General features: G+C 36.0%; 1 protein-coding gene across 2 annotated transcripts in view; it reads left to right on the top strand.

The window, feature by feature from the left end:
- LIFR (LIF receptor subunit alpha) overlaps window positions 1-17,261 on the top strand; it is a 58,218-nt gene that overhangs the window by 8,211 nt on the left and 32,746 nt on the right. For both annotated transcript variants that reach the window (XM_060295723.1, XM_060295724.1), the window contains exons 4-9: window positions 2,336-2,499; window positions 7,360-7,534; window positions 9,753-10,007; window positions 13,315-13,444; window positions 13,886-14,055; window positions 16,020-16,165. In XM_060295723.1, the coding sequence (XP_060151706.1) occupies window positions 2,336-2,499; window positions 7,360-7,534; window positions 9,753-10,007; window positions 13,315-13,444; window positions 13,886-14,055; window positions 16,020-16,165 (1,040 nt within the window). The remainder of the gene's footprint in view (window positions 1-2,335; window positions 2,500-7,359; window positions 7,535-9,752; window positions 10,008-13,314; window positions 13,445-13,885; window positions 14,056-16,019; window positions 16,166-17,261) is intronic.

Genomic DNA, 17,261 nt, shown 5'->3' with positions numbered 1-17,261 from the left:
GGCTGTTACTGTCTTTAGCTGGAAATATCAGGTATGACTTGGGTTTTGAAGAATAGCCCACTGCTATTTAGATAAAATGTTAATTATGTGTACTTTTCAGGGAGGGAAGCATTTTAATAGATGAGTGTTGCCTTAATAAAGTACTCTCATGTTTAATAATTTTAAGTTACTACGTTGTGACATCTTGGAACATTTGAAGGATCCGTGTTCTTGGCAGCCTCTGCTCTGTGTGGTTGCCCTGCCACCTTGAACTTGTCCCTCCTGGCACAGAATCAGCTTGTTACTCCTCATTTGCTCCTTCTTTTTTAAAAGCAGTTTCCCACTTAAACTTCTCGTGTAAAGCATCCTCCACTGTCCTTATGTAGCTGAGTAACTGTTGACTGCTGCATATTTTAGGCTTTAATCCACATGTTCTGTTTCCTGTGTGACCCTAAACATTTTACGTAAACCCAGTGTAGAGCACTGTGATCAGTACATTTTAAGTAAGTTTAGTAAAAACTTATTTTTAAGTTCCAAGACTAAGTTATATTACACACAATTTATATTATATTGGTCTGCTTTGCCATTTTTGTTCTTCAGAACATTCAGCCACCCTCTCTCTGTCAGCTCCCGGAGTTGTGCTGGAAGTGACTTTACTTAATGGTCCTTGAACTTCGTGGGGCAGCACTAGGATAGATATGGGCCCTGAGAGCCTGTGACTCTGGATTTCTTTCAACTTACCTTCACCTTACTGTCATTTGAGGAGAGCACAGGCAAGAAAGAGCCCTTCATACCAGAAAGCCTGAATTTCATAGAACAGAACAGGCTCATACCTTGTGTGTTTTCCACTGATCCCCACATTTTTCATTAATATACTCATTCCCTATAGGTAGGAAGACTTGAAGATTTTGAAGAATACCTTACTCTTTCAGCTACCTTTTTGTTTTGTTTTTTTTAAGTTTACCAGTTTCTCCCTGTGAGAGGCTCTATCCTTGAGCATGGTTTTTCTCTTTACCTTTTGTACTACAGCTTCAGAGCCTACTGCCCTGCCAGCCTTCTTTCTCAGGAATTGACGGTACCCTCACCAGCATCAAAAGACCACCAGTGGTCTTTTCTCAGCCTTCCTCTCTGAACTCTGTTTTCCTGGGCCTGGACGACAACCCATTTCTTTTGATTTCAGTGATGCCAGATTTTCTCTGGTTTCCTTCTGCTTCTATGTCATTCCCTCTCGGGATTCTTGCTGGGGTCTCTGGCTCCTTGAAGGTGTGACTGTCACTAGCTCTCAAACAAGCTTTGGCTGTTTTGTGTCGGTGTGTTATGTTCATTTCTGAGCTGCACTCAGCGAGTTCCTCTTGAGTCTGTGTGCACTCTCTGATTGGTCCCCATTCTCACTTACTGTCTGCACGTCCCCCCTCCATTGATGGTCTTTTTTTCCCCAACACTTAGTCATCCATGGCCAGACTCCCACATCTCTTCACAATTGTCCCTGGTTCCTTTTGCCTTTCTTCCTGCTTTCTGGGCTAGTGACTTGAAGAAATCTTAGATGTTTTCATGTCTTGGTTATTACTAATCCTTCACTTCTTTGACCCAGTCATTTCTTTGAAATGCCCATTAGATTTTGTCCTTTCTTTTCCATATATGGCATCCTGAGCCACATCCTTATTACTATAGCCAGGCTTTCTCCAGCTGTCTTCTGCTTTATCACCTTATCTCTTTCTCAGTCACCTGCAGACCTGTTGCACACCACTGCAAACTAGCCTTTCTGAAGGACTTCCCAGATCCTGCCAAGTACTTCTTAGAACCTTGTTGGCTTCCTCAACTCAATGCTTTGGTCACTACCACGGTCTTGCTGCTGTTTACTGCTGCCTATGCCAGTAGTAGCTCATTGCATCCTCAAGTGGGTAACTTTCCCTAGCATGCAGGCTGTGACTGGAGATGAGTGGGGAAGGGTGCAGAGAAAACAGATGGAAAGGTTTACCAAGGCCAGCTCTCCATAATCTATACAAAGGGAGCTTTTTCACTTCTCTCCAATGTTGTCTGCTTGGAGATTTCAGACCCAGTGACACTGGAGTGTTGTGGGAACTCAGTTGCTGTTTGTATTAGAAGATGTAGTATGGATTTGAAACAGCGGGCTGGTAAATAATTTTCTCAGATTTGGCTGATGAACAGCTAGGAGCTGCTTATACAAATAAATACATATATTTATTCTCTTTTTTCAGTAGGAGGTGCAAGAATTTAATCCTTAATTGTTTTTTGATCAAGAAGTAGAGTTTAACATTAGTTGATTAATGGGATTATAATATGAAAAGTAGTTACTTATTTGACTAAGTTTTATCTTTTGTTTCCTTTTTTTAAGCCTTCATTCCAGATGTTCCAGAGATCGTGGATTTGTCTGCTGATTTCTCAACTTCTACATTACACCTAAAGTGGAATGACAAGGGTTCTGTTTTTCCACATCACTCAAATGTCATCTGGGAAATCAAAGTTCTACGTAAAAAGAATATGGAAATCGTAAAATCAGTAAGTTTGAACAAAAATAGCTTTTTTCCTGTGACATTAAAGAACTGAATACTTTTTTATAATTTTAAAGTGGCAACAGTGAACCTTTAGATTATTAAAGAAGTAAATCAGATATCCTTTGGGGGTTCAGTAAAAACTGTATGCTATGCCTGAAAAACTCACTAAATTAATGAAATAATGTGTAACCATTATAGGAAGTTTAGGAAATTAAGGGAGAATTAATCCATGATTCTGCCACTTGAACATAGTAAACAATATCTTTGTGTATTCCTGTCAAACCTTTTTTATATGCATGTTTTTACATAAATGAAATTAAAAGTATACATATAATTTAATTTACGTATTACTATAAATTATCTAACACCACAGACATAAAAATAAATGTTTTGCAACATATTTAGCCATAGTAATTGTTGAGAAATCTATAAGTATAAATCTATAAGTTTGTATAAATCTGTAAGTTTGAATAAATCTATAAGTTTGAATTTATCTGAATCCAAAATAACATTCTTATATTTAATAGTACATGGTTTTTTTCTCTAATTTTAAAATCTTGTTTATGAATAGTTTCCTAATGATCCATCTTTAGTTTATTATTAATCTAAGGAATAGTGAGATATAGCAGTGAAAAGTATTGACAGCTAGTACATGGGAATTCCCTCTTTCATCCTTTTACTCTTTTCCTCTTTAATGCACTTGAAATATGCCTAGTTATAGACTTAAGAATTAGAAGACCATGATTTTACAGTTTATTTGCCTAAGTACATAGATAAAATAGTAAAGATAATAAATAGTATTATTCTGTATTTCATAGTCACTGTATTATTTTTCCTTTTTGACAACCTATGTATTACATCCTGAAAGAGTAGCAGCCATAATTGTAGTTACCTTGTTTCCAATGCTTCTGGCATTCCCCTTTCCGGCACTATTGTGAAAGCTCTCTATATGTTAATAGTTTGCATCTTCACAATAGGCCCCTGGGGGAGGCTCTGTTAGCATCACCCCCATTTTACAGATGAAGATACAGAGTCACAGGAATACATTAAGTGGAGGAGCCAGGAATCAAACCCAGACAGTTGATTCCAGAGTCTGTGCTCTTCCTTAACCAGTACCATCTGTATTGTATTACATAATCAGTATACTTATTTTCATCTAAGATGCCCTCCCTTTCCTTTTCACCTATACAAATTGAATACACATTTCAAGACCCAGGTCAAATCCTATCCCTTATTTTAAAGCCCATTCTAATTACCTCAGTGTAAAAATGCTCTCTCTTTTCTTGAGTTTTAATGGCAATTCTTGTGTGTCAGTCTGATTTGCAGCTAACTTTGATATAGCTCTACCATTATTGTCTTAAAACTATTACTTATTTAAAATTGTATTGTGTAGCATTTTTTATGGCCTAACATTTTATATTCTGCGTTACTACTTACTGGCTTAGGATGACTTCTCAAAACGTCCTTTTTCTTATTTGTAAAATGGTGCTAATATTTGCTGTAGTAAATGATATGATATTTATAAAGCTACTAAACAGCTATTAGTTGTTATTACTTCCTTTGGGAGCTAGATGGTTTGTTTGTTTTTTTAACTGACTTAGGGATGCTGGAGTAAGAGGGATACTCTTTGACATGTAAGTGAAATCAAACATAAATGAATAGAAATATTCTTCTAAGATCATGTAACTCATTGCCACGAGATGTGTAACAAGACAGCAATGGCAAGATAGTAATTCCCTACTTTTTGGAATATGATCTTTGGAGAAAAATGTTTCTATGGGGAAAAATAGCAAGAGGCAAGAAAAATAGAGCTAGAACAAATTAATTTTAAAAAGTTACTCCTGTCCATAGTAAAATATGACATTTTTATTTATAATTATATTATTAGTATTAGTATTTAAGGTAGAATTGCTTATAATCAGTCATTTTATGACAGGTTATAATGCTATTATTTTGTAATAGCTTAAAGATCATTAAAGATCATGAAACACTATAAATGTGAGTTTCATTTATAAGTTTAATTTATAGTGTTTCATTTATAACTTGACATTTTCTGCCCGCAGCCTCACAAACAGCTGTGGAAGCTTTGCACTGCGCAAGCCAGGATGTGAATGATGCCTGGGAGTTATGCAGCCCTCTCTCCTCCTCTCATTTTTCTCTCTTGTAAACAAGGAATTCTTTTAGCTGATTCTTTTATTATTTGTCTCCATTTTTCCAGATAGCCTGCTTATGTTGCTGTTATTATTTGTTTAGTTTTTTGAGCAATGTTTTATTAATTTCCCACAATGGAAAATGAGAATTTAGTCCTGTCTCACTTCCCAGCCCAGGGACACGCACTCGCATGTATGTGCACTCACATGCGTGTGCACGCACACGCACGCTCTCTCTCTCTCTCTCTCCACTTCTTATTTTTTTCCAATATCATTATGTTATAATTTTTGGTAGACCAGTATTCATTATTTGGATTACAGTAATGTAAACACTATTTATAACTGAACCAAATAGTGTTTACTATTCTTTTCCTTTTTCTTGTACATCTTCTCGTATTGTCTTGTACTTACAGTTTTTATTTGTCTGCTTCATTAATTCAATCCTAAATTCTTTCTAGGTTGTGTAAATCTGTCGAAATGTTCAAACAAACATCAGTTTTGTCTTTCTGAATACATCTCTCTGAGGGCCTTCTGACTTACTTCCTGACCCTTTTCATGTAAGAGCTCATGTGGATGCTGCCAAATATTTGTATAGCACAAAGTGTGACAAATAGCTGAGTATTCTGAGGTTTCTCAGGAGCTCCAGCAGCCTCCACTCCCAGTAGCCAACCCTTGGTTTGAAGAGATTAATACCTGGGTATACCTATAACCCATTCAAGACAAACCTCTGTGTTCTTCAACACATTTGTTAGGAAGCTATGGTTCATCCTCATTCAGAGGATTCCTTTTATAGTTGTCTTATGATGGATCCTCTTTTTCCTGAATTCCTTGTTTCCTCATTTTGGTGGAAGCATAAATTCTAGTAGTTATTTGCTATTTTTTGTAGATACTCTCTGCTAACTGCAGTGGTAGCTTACAGATATATTTTATTTAAAAAAAATTAAATTAGTTGCCAGGAAAATTTAAAAGACTGTCAATTCCAAATATTGATAAGATGCAGAAGGATTGAAACTTTCATACCCTTCTGGTGGGAATGTAAAATGCTACTTGATGAATTCATTGAGATACTACATTTCTGAAGATGTCTATTCTGCATTCACTCATGATTGCTAGTTTAGCTGGGTAAAAAGATCCTAGGTTGGAAAATTTTCTCAAGATTTTGAAGGCATTGTTCCATTTGCTTCTCATTGTAGATCTATCTTCATCTGTTGTGCTGTACACTCATTAGGCCCCTTTCAGTCTGAAAACACATGCCTGTCAGCTTGGGAAATTCTTATTTTATGTCTTTGATTTCCTCATCTCTTTTTTCTCCTTTTTTTCTTAGAACTTCTGTTCTTTAGAAATTGTACCTTTCTGACCTTTCCTCTAATTATCTTATCATTCTTACATTCCATCAGTATTTTGCTCTATTTTCTGAGCAATTTTTCCTAAAGTTTATCTTGCACTTTTGAATTTCTATTAATATACTTTTTAGTATACAAGAGATCCCTTTTCTTAGTCCTTTTTTTAAAAAAATTTATCATGTTCTTGTTTCATGGATGCAATATCTCTTCTTATCTTTGAGGTTATCAGTGATTTAAAATTTTTTTTCTTTCTGTGCATTCTGTTTTTTCACATTGCTTTTTCGTTGTTGTTGTTTTGATCTTTGACTTTCACATTAGAACTTTTTCTCCCCTTTCTGGTCATCTGGTTGCTGCTCATATTTAAGTGAGTGGTTCTTGAAAAATAAAACAAGTCTAATTGGAACTTTCGTTTGCCTGGGTGGGACTTGTTGGCTAGGGCACCACTGTATGTGATTAGGATGGGCTGTCAAGCTGGAAAAATCTTAATATTATTTTAGGTTTTTATCTTGACCTGTTCATATGCTCCTTAGAAAAGTTTGCTTAGACTCTTACCTGGTGAGTATGTACCTGGCCATCAGTATCCTGGGGGCTGAGTAGGGAAGAAGGCAGGAGTGCCCCAGCCTTTAGAATGCGTAGTTAGTTACCATTGCCCATCTGCTTTCCAGTGTCCAGAATCTTACCAGTATTGTTTCTTCAATTTTTTGCCCTTGTGCATCTGTGCCTTAAAAAAAAAAAAAAATCTTGTACTTTTGTTCTAGAGGAATTTCATGAAGTAAAGAGAAGGAAGTACATTTATTTAATCTGTTGTCTTTAACCAGAAGTCCCAAGGTCTCTTTTAGTATATCCTCATATATTTGGTTGAAATCTTGCCCATTTTCCACAATTGAAATTAAGCTTTCTATATTATTATAAGTTGCATATTTAAAAATAAAATTTGAAATATATGACACTTATATAAAAAAATAATCCAGTCTAAAATAATAGTTTATTTTGTTGAAATGCTCTCCTCTCTTTGACTTTAACCCTTGGAGATAAAAAAAGCATTAACTGTTTTTTGTCCATGGAAAATGGGACCATTTTAGGCAATGGTGTATTTTCTCATGAACTGTATTGAACGTTTTGGACTATTAACATCTTGTGTAATAATGAAGTAGGCCCCAAAGTTGAAGAAGTAAACATAAATGAATCATAATTATTGTTACTACAACTCTCCTTTTATGCCTTATAGAAAACAGATAGTTTTACAAAAGAGCAAAGCTTTGATTTACTTAGCTGGTAATTGTATACAGTCTGTTGTGTTTTTTTTAACCCTAAGAGAGAGCAGGACATAGTACTTGGAAATAGAATTTTGTGTTTGTGTTCATTTTGTAGGTGACCCACAATACAACCCTGAATGGCAGAGATACAATTCATCACTGGAGCTGGACCTCAGACATGCCCTTGGAGTGCGCCACTCACTATGTGGGAATTAGATGCTACATTGATGATCCTCAGTTCTCTGGTCGCAAAGAGTGGAGCGACTGGAGCCCACTGAAGAACATCTCTTGTAAGTGCATATTTAAAGGATTTTCATTTCAGATGAATTAGATTAGTCTTGCTTAAGGGTAGGGTTTAGCTCACGGTTTTAGTTCTCTGAACCCCATTTGGATGCATGAGGGTCACCGGGGGATCTTCGAAATCTTCTGACCCAGAACATTTTGATTCAAAAACTCTGAGATAGGCTTCAGAAATCTGTATTTTTAAAGAACATACTGAGTGATTAGATAAACATCCAGGTTTAAAAATCACTTCGAATAGACATTGGGAGAACATTTAAAAATTTTATGTAGGCGGTAATGAGATCAAGTCCATATTTTTAAAATAGAGCTCCCAATTTCTTGCCCATAGAGCAGACTGCTGTGAGCTGCAGTTACTGCAGAGAACATGGGAATCCGCAAGTATAGGACTTGCCTGGCAGTCCAGTGGTTAAGACTCCGAGCTTGCAATGAAGGGGGCGCAAGTTTGACCCCTGGTCGGGGAGCTAAGATCCCGCATGCCAAAAAAATAAAATAAAATTAACAGTGTGAATCTGCAGGTATATCAAAAATCATCTGTACATTGAATAAAACTCAGGCAGGTATAATGTTGGCAGTGTGAGAGAGGGCCTAGAAAATTGTTGACAATAAAATAAAGTGCTTTAAAAGGCTGGTAATCATTGTAGATTATTTACTCTAGTGACAATATGGAGAAATGGATCAGAGGGAGGAAGGACTGGAAGCAGGCAGATTAATAAGGAGAATCTTGTAGTTCAGCAAAAGACAGTGAAGGTATAAAATAGGACACCTGGGTTTAGAAATGAAAAGAGGGAAGAAGTATGAAAACACTGAAGAGACCGAATTAGAATTAGCGACTATGCTTTTGGTAGGGGAGAAATAGAGCCGAAGATGACTATTAGTTTGGGCAGCTGGGTAGCTGGTGATGCTGTCCAATGAGACAGAAACTATATGAACAAACTAGGTGGGAAAGATAAATTTCAATTTTAATGTGTTGAGCTTGAGGTAGCTGTGAAGTGCCTGGGAGCAATTTCTCATTGTCAGTTGGGAATACAAATTCGGCATCCAGGTGATTAGTTCGAACTGGAGATATACAGTTGACCCTTGAACAACTGGGTAACCCCCAGGGGCTCCGACCCTCCCTGTAGTGGAAAATCCACACATAATTTATAGTTAGCCCTCCATACCCGTGGAACCTCCGTATGTGTGGTTCCACATCCGAGGATTCAACCAACCGCAAATCCTGTAGTACTGTAGTATTTACTATTGAAAAAAATCCACACGTAAGTGAACCCATGCAGTTCAAACCCGTGTTGTTCAAGGGTCAACTGTGTACTTGAGAATCGTTAACATACGTGATGGGAAAATTTTTAAATCTTGGAGGTTAACATAACTCAAGGAAAGGGGCATGAAGACCAAGGACACATCTCTTAGAAGCTTGTATGAGGAGGGGAGGATGGAAGAAAATGAGGCCAGCAAAACAAACAGCAGCCAGAGGGTTAAGAGTAGCAAAAGTAAGTAGTCTACACCCCAAGAGAGAAGGGAGTTTTGAGAAGGAAGACTTTAGGCAACATACCAGATGCTGTGGAAGTTGAAGGAAAGATTACTAAGACGTGGCCACTGGATTGAGCAGTTAGGCCGTGGAGCCATTTAGTAAAGTGGCCAGAGTAGAAGCCAGATTGCAGTAGATTAAAGAGTGAGTAGGTAGAAAGGAGACTAAAGGTAATATTTTTAAATTGGCTATTTAGGAAAATAAAAACAAAAGGGTGACTTTAACCTACAGAGTTGGGATTTTTTTTAGAAAGTGCTTTTTAGGATGTGGAGTATTTAACCATGCATGTAAGCTGATGGAAATTAGGACATCTGATCTAAATACATAGAATAATTTCAAAGGAATGGAATTATTTAATGTGTACCTTTTTCTTGGTGTGGATTTTTCACATGTGGATAAACCCACTTAATTTGAACGTTTAGACTTCTTAGATATTAACCTGTGACCTTACACGGCAACCTGCAGTCCCCTCTACTCCCCCCCGCCATCACCCCGTCATAAGTAAATAAAACCACACACATTTTTATTTCTTGTGTATGTCTTGCTCCTTTAAAACCTGGGGGGCGTACCTTATCTTTGGGCCACCATAATTACAAAGTACCTAACTGTGTTTTATGTACACTGGGCTAATTTATGTAAAAAACTTCTAAAGTATTTATAATTCCTTTTGCTCTTTCTAGGGTCTCCTGATTCTCAGACTAAGGTTTTTCCTCAAGACAGAGTGCTACTTGTAGGCTCAGATATAACAGTATGTTGTGTGACTCAAGAAAAAGTGTTATCAGCACAGATTGGCAGCACATATTGTCCCCTTATCCATCTCGATGGGGAAAATGTTGCAATCAAGATCCGTAATATTTCTGCTTCCGAAAGTAGTGGAACAAATGTGGTTTTCTCCGTAGAAGATAACATGTTTGGAACAGTTATTTTTGCAGGATGTAAGTATATAATTTTTTTTTTAAGAAAAGAGTTCCTATTAATCTGTTTTGGTCCTCAGTGCTTTTTCGGGGGGATGATTTTATTTCTTTCTTTTTTTTTTATTCTTTGATGCAAATGACATATGAGGGTACCAGCATTTTTGCTTGTTTTAAGGTGAGTTCTAAGCTTGTTTTCTACATACCTGTATCTATATAATTTGTAGCTTTTGTAATAAAGATTTGAAACATTCATCTACTAATTTTTAGTTTAAATTCTTAGTTAACAGCTTTGTTGAGTCAAGGGCAGGTAGTATATAATATTTCTTACTCCTACATCATTTAGGAATTTTTTCATATAAATTAATTTCCCACCTAATTAAAGCATACCTTTTTTTAAAGTACCTGAATTAAAGAAATTGTAATGATTTTACACAAAATCTTTCAAAAGCATAACCTACACTTCTCTGATGAGAGGAGGGTGGCTGCAGGACATGGGGGGAGGAAGAGTCCCCCTCTCCCTGTGTTCTGTGTCTGATGTACTCTCCGTAATGCAGGGGTATCTTTTAACATGGTCACTTCTACATTCCATGACGTTTCCAAAAGTTGTTGTGGGTGGACTGCCCTACCTATATGGCTTGTGTTGTGCATCCACAGATACTTTTTCTTTTTTTTTTTTTTTTGCGGTACGCGGGCCTCTCACCGTTGTGAGCGGCCGTGGCTCACGGGCCCAGCCGCTCCGCGGCATGTGGGACCTTCCCGGACCAGGGCACGAACCCATGTCCCCTGCATTGGCAGGCGGACTCTCAACCACTGCACCACCAGGGAAGCCCCACAGATACTTTTGTATTTAGAGTTTTTCTGTCCCCTCCCCTGTGGTAACTGTAATGTTATAATGCACTGATGGCTTTGCCTCCAGCAGTGCTTCCCTTCCTGCTCACATTCAGAACTTAAAGTTTCTAGTGGTCCAAGGGTCTCATGAATAAAATGTGTGAAATGTAGTGAATGGATTTTGTCATTTTCTTTTGCTCACTCAGTGATTTTTCTTATGCTTTTTTTTTCCTTACGATTGTCAGTTATGCTGTGGATCAGCCGCTTTCAGTCACTTTTCTACTTCCATAGAAATTTATGATAAATTACATTCAGTTGCTGATAGATTCCCAAGGGAAGGGGATTAGGTGCCCTTCTCAGCTTGATGGCTGTAACCTTACTCTCTTTTTGCCTTCCAGTAAGGCATTTTGGAATTCAAGTGAGAGTGAGGATATATTCAAATTTAAATTTTAGAAATTTAAAAAATTAAATTTTCTTTCCTAAATGGAGTTTTAGGAAGTGATGTGCAACATTCCTCACAAATGATCATGGAGTCTAAGTAAAGAACCAGTGTAGCGAAACTGCTTGATAAGTGATACCAAAAAGTAAGATACTCACTTAAAAGAATGAAATAAAAAATTAAAACTTAGAAGATGAGAATATTCACTGTTTTTATTGTTTCTAACAATGTTCTAATCTTTTATCATAGTGCTATTTAGTTCATAATTTAGCTTTCATTTATAACATTTGGAGGTTGAAATATTGATCAATATTTGTCATTTCAGGAGCAACAGTAACATTTCACTTCAGAGGGAGCTCTTTAGAAACTTGCAGCAAGGGCAGACTGTGGTGTGAGTTAGGGATCAAGATTTACTTTCCTTTCCCTTATGGGTAGCCTGTTATCCCATTCTTTACTGAAAAGGCTGAAAATGTTAGAATCAGCTTGTCAGTTTTCCCCTACATACACACATACACATTCAAATGTGCCAGGATTTTGATTGATATTACATTAAATCTATCAATTTAGGAGGATTTTTATTCTTACAATTTGAGTCTTCCAAACCATGAACATGGTATAGCCTTCCATTTATTTAGATTTTCTTTGATTTATTTTAGTGATATGAGGTCTTTTATATCTTTTGGTAAATTTATTCCTAGGTGTTTGATGTTTTCTGGTGCTATTAAAAATTGATGTTTTTAAATTGTGTTTTCTATAGACTGCTATATAGAAAGACAATTGATTTATACTGAGCTTTTACCTAGCTTCAATTGATTCTTTTGTAAGTGGATTTCTTTGAAAAGAAAATCAGTATATTTCAAGTACTGCCCTCTCGTATTTTTTTCTCCTTCAATTTTTCCTTCTACTTCTGTCTAGTTTGCTCCTGTTATTTGGATTTTAAGTATTTCAACTTAATATATCTGCCAGATCCTAAAATAATCAGCATTTTAAATATCCTCAAAATTTGGGGTATGTGAATTTAATAAAACGACCAAAAGTTTGTCCTTAAGTTTAAAACAGTTTTCAAAATAAATATGTCAGTGTTAGTTTTATTATCCAGTTGGTAAACTTTCTTATAAATACTCATTACTTCTCTTAATGTTACCTAAGATACTTGAAGGATGTAATGCTTATCTCTGGGGAAAGTGTGAAATTTTCTAAGTCTTATTTGATAAACTAAGGACTATTTTAAAAATTCAGGTTTTTAAAAATAAAGTTATCTTTTAGACTTTTTCAATGAGTAGATAGTCGTTTAACAAAACTTACCTCCATGGAAGATAGTTTGGATAAATATGACAGTAGGAAATATCAGTTTCTGTATATGCTTGGTTAAGTAAGATTACAGAAATATCACTTTCTATAATCAGTGTCAGACTGTAGAATTTTTATTTATCACTGTCTCACAAAACAAAAACAAAACAACTTTTTTTCTTATTCTAGTCTTGCCCCTACAAAAACAGAACAGTCTCATTAAAGAAGAAAAACAACAAAAGATCAGTAGTCACTTGGAATATAGGGATATGTAGAATTTTACCAAGAGTGACTTTGTAAATAATAGTCCTTATAACTTATTTAAGAACTCTGAAACTTGTACCATGGCTTATACTGACTTATGATTTGGTACTTCTTTTCAAATCACAGTATAAAGAGGATAGGTAATAATACTATTAACCTCTAGATTTTTCTGATTTAACTAGTTGGACAAAGGTTCCTTTGAGAGATTTGATGGACTCTGAAATGGGATTTAAGGGGAAAACATGATAGTTGATCTCTTCAGGTTGCTATTGGGGAGTTTCCAAATGAGCTAATGGTCACTCTTAAGTATATGTTAATCCCTCACTCCTAATGTAATATGAACTCTGAAACAACATGCTGTACAAAGAATGGTAATTCCTGCACCATTCAAAATGTAAGCAAATGATTTTTTAAGGAAATTGTCCAAAATGTAATTAACATTTATGAAACATAACGTTTTCAGAGAAAATATACATAATCAAAGTAACTACTTTTTTTTTTAATTAGATCCACCTGATATTCCTCAAAAACTGAACTGTGAGACATATGACTTAAAAGAGATTATATGCACTTGGAATCCAGGAAGACCGACGTTCTTGGTGGGCCCACGCAATACAAGTTACACTTTATTTGAAAGGTAAAGGTCTCTGGGAAAGGTTGTCAGAACAGTGAGGAGTACCTTGGAAGGATATTAAATGACATAAGAAGATGCTCTGTTTCATTTATGGGAACAAATATAAAACAAAATATGCTGTAGAAAGTTGGGTATACTATAAATACTGCATTTTAAACACATGCAGACTCGATATCTTGTCTTTTTAAAAAAGTCTCTAGAAGGAAGAATCCTCAAATATGAACAGAGACTGTCTCTGGGTAGTGGGCTTAATGGCTGATTTTTTTCTTCTGTTTTCTGCCTTGTATATATTTTCTTCCCTGAGTTTGTAGTATATCTATAATTAGAAATACAGACTTTTTAAAAAAAACATTTATTAGAAATTTACCCGTTCATCTTTTCCTGCAATAAATCTCTTGCCATTTTGAAATTATTTTAATATTCTTTAATGTTCTCTTAATTCAGTTTTTCAGGAAAATATGTTAGATTTAAAAGAGTTGAGTTGCCCACAAATGAAAGCTATCAGTTATTCTTTCAAATGCTTCCAAATCAAGAAATATACAATTTTACGTTGAATGCTCGAAATCCTCTGGGTCAATCAGAATCAACACTTTTAGTTAACATAACTGAAAAAGGTAAGCTGCTGCATAAACCAGTGTCTTAAAAATAACTTTAGAAGTGGTAAAATGTCTTGCGATTAATGAAAAGTGCTTCTAGGGATTTCTTTTTACTGATTATTTCCTTTATATTTACTTAATACTAATTTTGTAAATTTCATTTAAAAATCGTTATAATTTCAAGTTTCACTGTTTTATTAAATTCAAATAAAAATTTGAATTAATTGTTTCATAGAAATTGTAAGTGGCTTTATCTGATAGTTTTTGATTTCTGAAAATAGTTTTTTGCCCAATTTTTTTTTCTTTTTTTTTTTTTTGGTGGTACGCGGGCCTCTCACTGTTGTGGCCTCTCCCGCGGCGGAGCGCAGGCTCAGCGGCCATGGCTCACGGGCCTAGCTGCACGGCGCCATGTGGGATCTTCCCGGACCGGGGCACGAACCTGTGTCCCTTGCATTGGCAGGTGGACTCTAAACCACTACACCACCAGGGAAGCCCTGCCCAATTTTTAAAACCTTTTTATTTTGAGATAGTTGTAGACTGACAGGTGGTTGTAAAAATAATTACAGTCCTTCATCTGACTTACTCAGTGGTAGCATGTTATGTAACTGTAGTACCATGTCCAAATTAGGCAGTTGACCCTTGTTCAACACTGAACCAGACTACTGACCTTGCTCAGTTTTCACCAGTTTTTATATGCATTTAATTGTGTGTGTGTGTGTGTGTGTGTGTGTGTGTGTGTGTGTGTGTAGTTCTGTGCAGTCGGATCCACGTACAGATTCATGCAACCCACCAATACAGTTCAGATACAGAATTCTTCTGTCACCCACAGGAACCGCCTCCCACTGTCACTATAGCAATACCAACCACACCCCCATCAACACACACGGGCGCGTGCTAGAATCTCTGTTCCTGGAAAACAGCTAGTCTCTTCCTCATCGCTATTGTTTTGTTATTTTGGGAATGGTGTGTAAATGGAGTTGTACACTATTTAACCTTTAGAGGTTGGCATTTTTTACTAAGGATGATGTCCTTGAGATCCATCCAAGTATGTATCAGTAAATAGTTTGTTCCTTTTTACTGCCGATGATTTCTGGATTTTTACCAACCCTATTAATGTACAGCTCAAAATAGAAATAAAAGAGGCCTGTCTTTTTGGCACTCATTCCTGTGGTCATTCCATGTGTATCAACTCTGTGCCAGGCTCTGCAACACACAGAGCAGTGGCGTAGAGGCCTTCTCTTAGAGACAGTCAGGGGCATAAGGTTGCCTTACTTGTGAATATGTCACTTTTATCGATTATTCCTTCTCATCTTTTTTTGTTATGTCTTGATTTTTTCCATAAGGTCACAAAAGCTACATCTTATACTTGCATGGCAGTTTTATATTTTTTTTTCTGCCCTCTGCCATTTCAGCCATATCTTCCACGTGATTCTTTCCCATCACTCAATTTGGTATATGCACTATCACCAGTGTAATGTGCAGTTTGCTTCACTGTACCTTTGTTCTTGCCAAGACCCCAGCCTGAAATGATTTTCTGCAACTGTTTTGCCAGTTTCATTCTGATTCGTCCTTCAAAGCTCATCTTAAGTCCTATCTTCACTGTACATGTGCACTTACATCTAAATTCCTGTAGCAGTGAATATCTGTACCATGCATTTAGGACTTAATGTATATACTCTTGTTGATTTTCCTTCTTTCTGTTTGTCCGTCCCCAAGTAAATGAGGGGTTCCTTAAAGGTAGAGACTGACTTACTACCTTTTAGTATTTCTGATGCCAACTGAGAAACCTTGAGTGTGAATGGTTCTTAAACAATGCTGGCCTGGTGTCAGCAGTAAAGGTGAGATTTGTATTCCACACAACAATGGGTGGAACATTGTTGGTCAGCACTGATGACATCTCTTCTGTTTTTTGTTTTCTTTGACTCTCACTTGTCATATTAGAAAAGAGCTTTCAAAGTAATCTTTGAAAATTGTATTTACAGTTCATCCCCATATTCCTACTTCAATCAAAGTGAAGGATATCAGTTCAACAGCTGTTACACTTTCCTGGCATTTACCGGGCAGCTTTGCAAAGATTAAACTGTTATGTCAAATTGAAATTAATAAAACTAACTCAGTACATGAAATGGTGAGTAAGAGTCTTCTATAAACTTCCTTTGAGATTATTTTGGATAAAATGCTTAGTTTTCAAAAAGAATTAAGTAAATTGGTATGCACAAGCGCTCAGATTACTTATTATAGAGATTTACCAAGTGTGAAGACATTATATATCAATATCACAACAGCATTATATTTAGCACTTAAAAACAGTTATAATACTGGATATTATAGAACGTAAGTTTGACTTTTACTACTCAGAATATTTCCAGGTCTAGTATAGTACCTGGCATGTAACTGGTGCTCAATAAATTTGTGAATGAATTAGTAGTTTTTGCTGTAACCATTGGTGTTAGTTAATGGACTAATCGGCACCAAAGAGAAGGTGTGATTTTTAAAATTGCTAAGTGCAGCAATAGGAACAAGTTATAATTGGGCGTTACAAGTCAAAACACGGCTTTTTAGTACATTTTACATACTTAGGTTGACTTTTATGCCGCACCATCTTGTAATTTGGGGTAGGTCCAAAATAAATTATGTACTTAAATAGTCACTTGGAAACTTAATGATAATTTCTAGAAAATCAGTCAAACTGCAAAACGTAACCCAGAAAGCGTCTTTGCAATAAGTAATTGGGAACTCAGAGACTTTCCTGAGACATGCAAATCCTCAAATTTGTTTAGAATTGCTTCATCTTAATTTATTTAGTTTAAATATTGAATAGTCTACATGTTTAGCACCACACTAGAGGTTCTAAGTGCCATATAAAAAAAGATGCATAAGATGATGCCTGCCTCCAGTCAGTTTCCAAATATCATCTGAATAATGTATTTAATCCTCAAGGTCATCTTAGACTACTAAGTTATATTAAGGTATATTGCATTACCATTAACCATTGACTGAATAGCATCTTCTCTGCATAATTAATTGACCATTATTACTTAGATCCAACATTTGGACTAAAAAGATACCTCAATTTTATTTTTTGCTGTTGCAGAACATAATTTCACTGATTTGGCATTTACATAAGAATTAAAATATAGTGGATGAACTGTCTTTGGTTTTATAGAGGTAAACTCTTACGACATTCAGTCAATTTATGTTACAAATTTGGGAGGCTTTCTTCT

Source organism: Globicephala melas, chromosome 3, assembly GCF_963455315.2.
Source record: "Globicephala melas chromosome 3, mGloMel1.2, whole genome shotgun sequence".
In the NCBI taxonomy this organism is placed as follows: domain Eukaryota; kingdom Metazoa; phylum Chordata; class Mammalia; order Artiodactyla; family Delphinidae; genus Globicephala; species Globicephala melas.
This window is presented reverse-complemented; position numbering and strand designations above follow the sequence as displayed.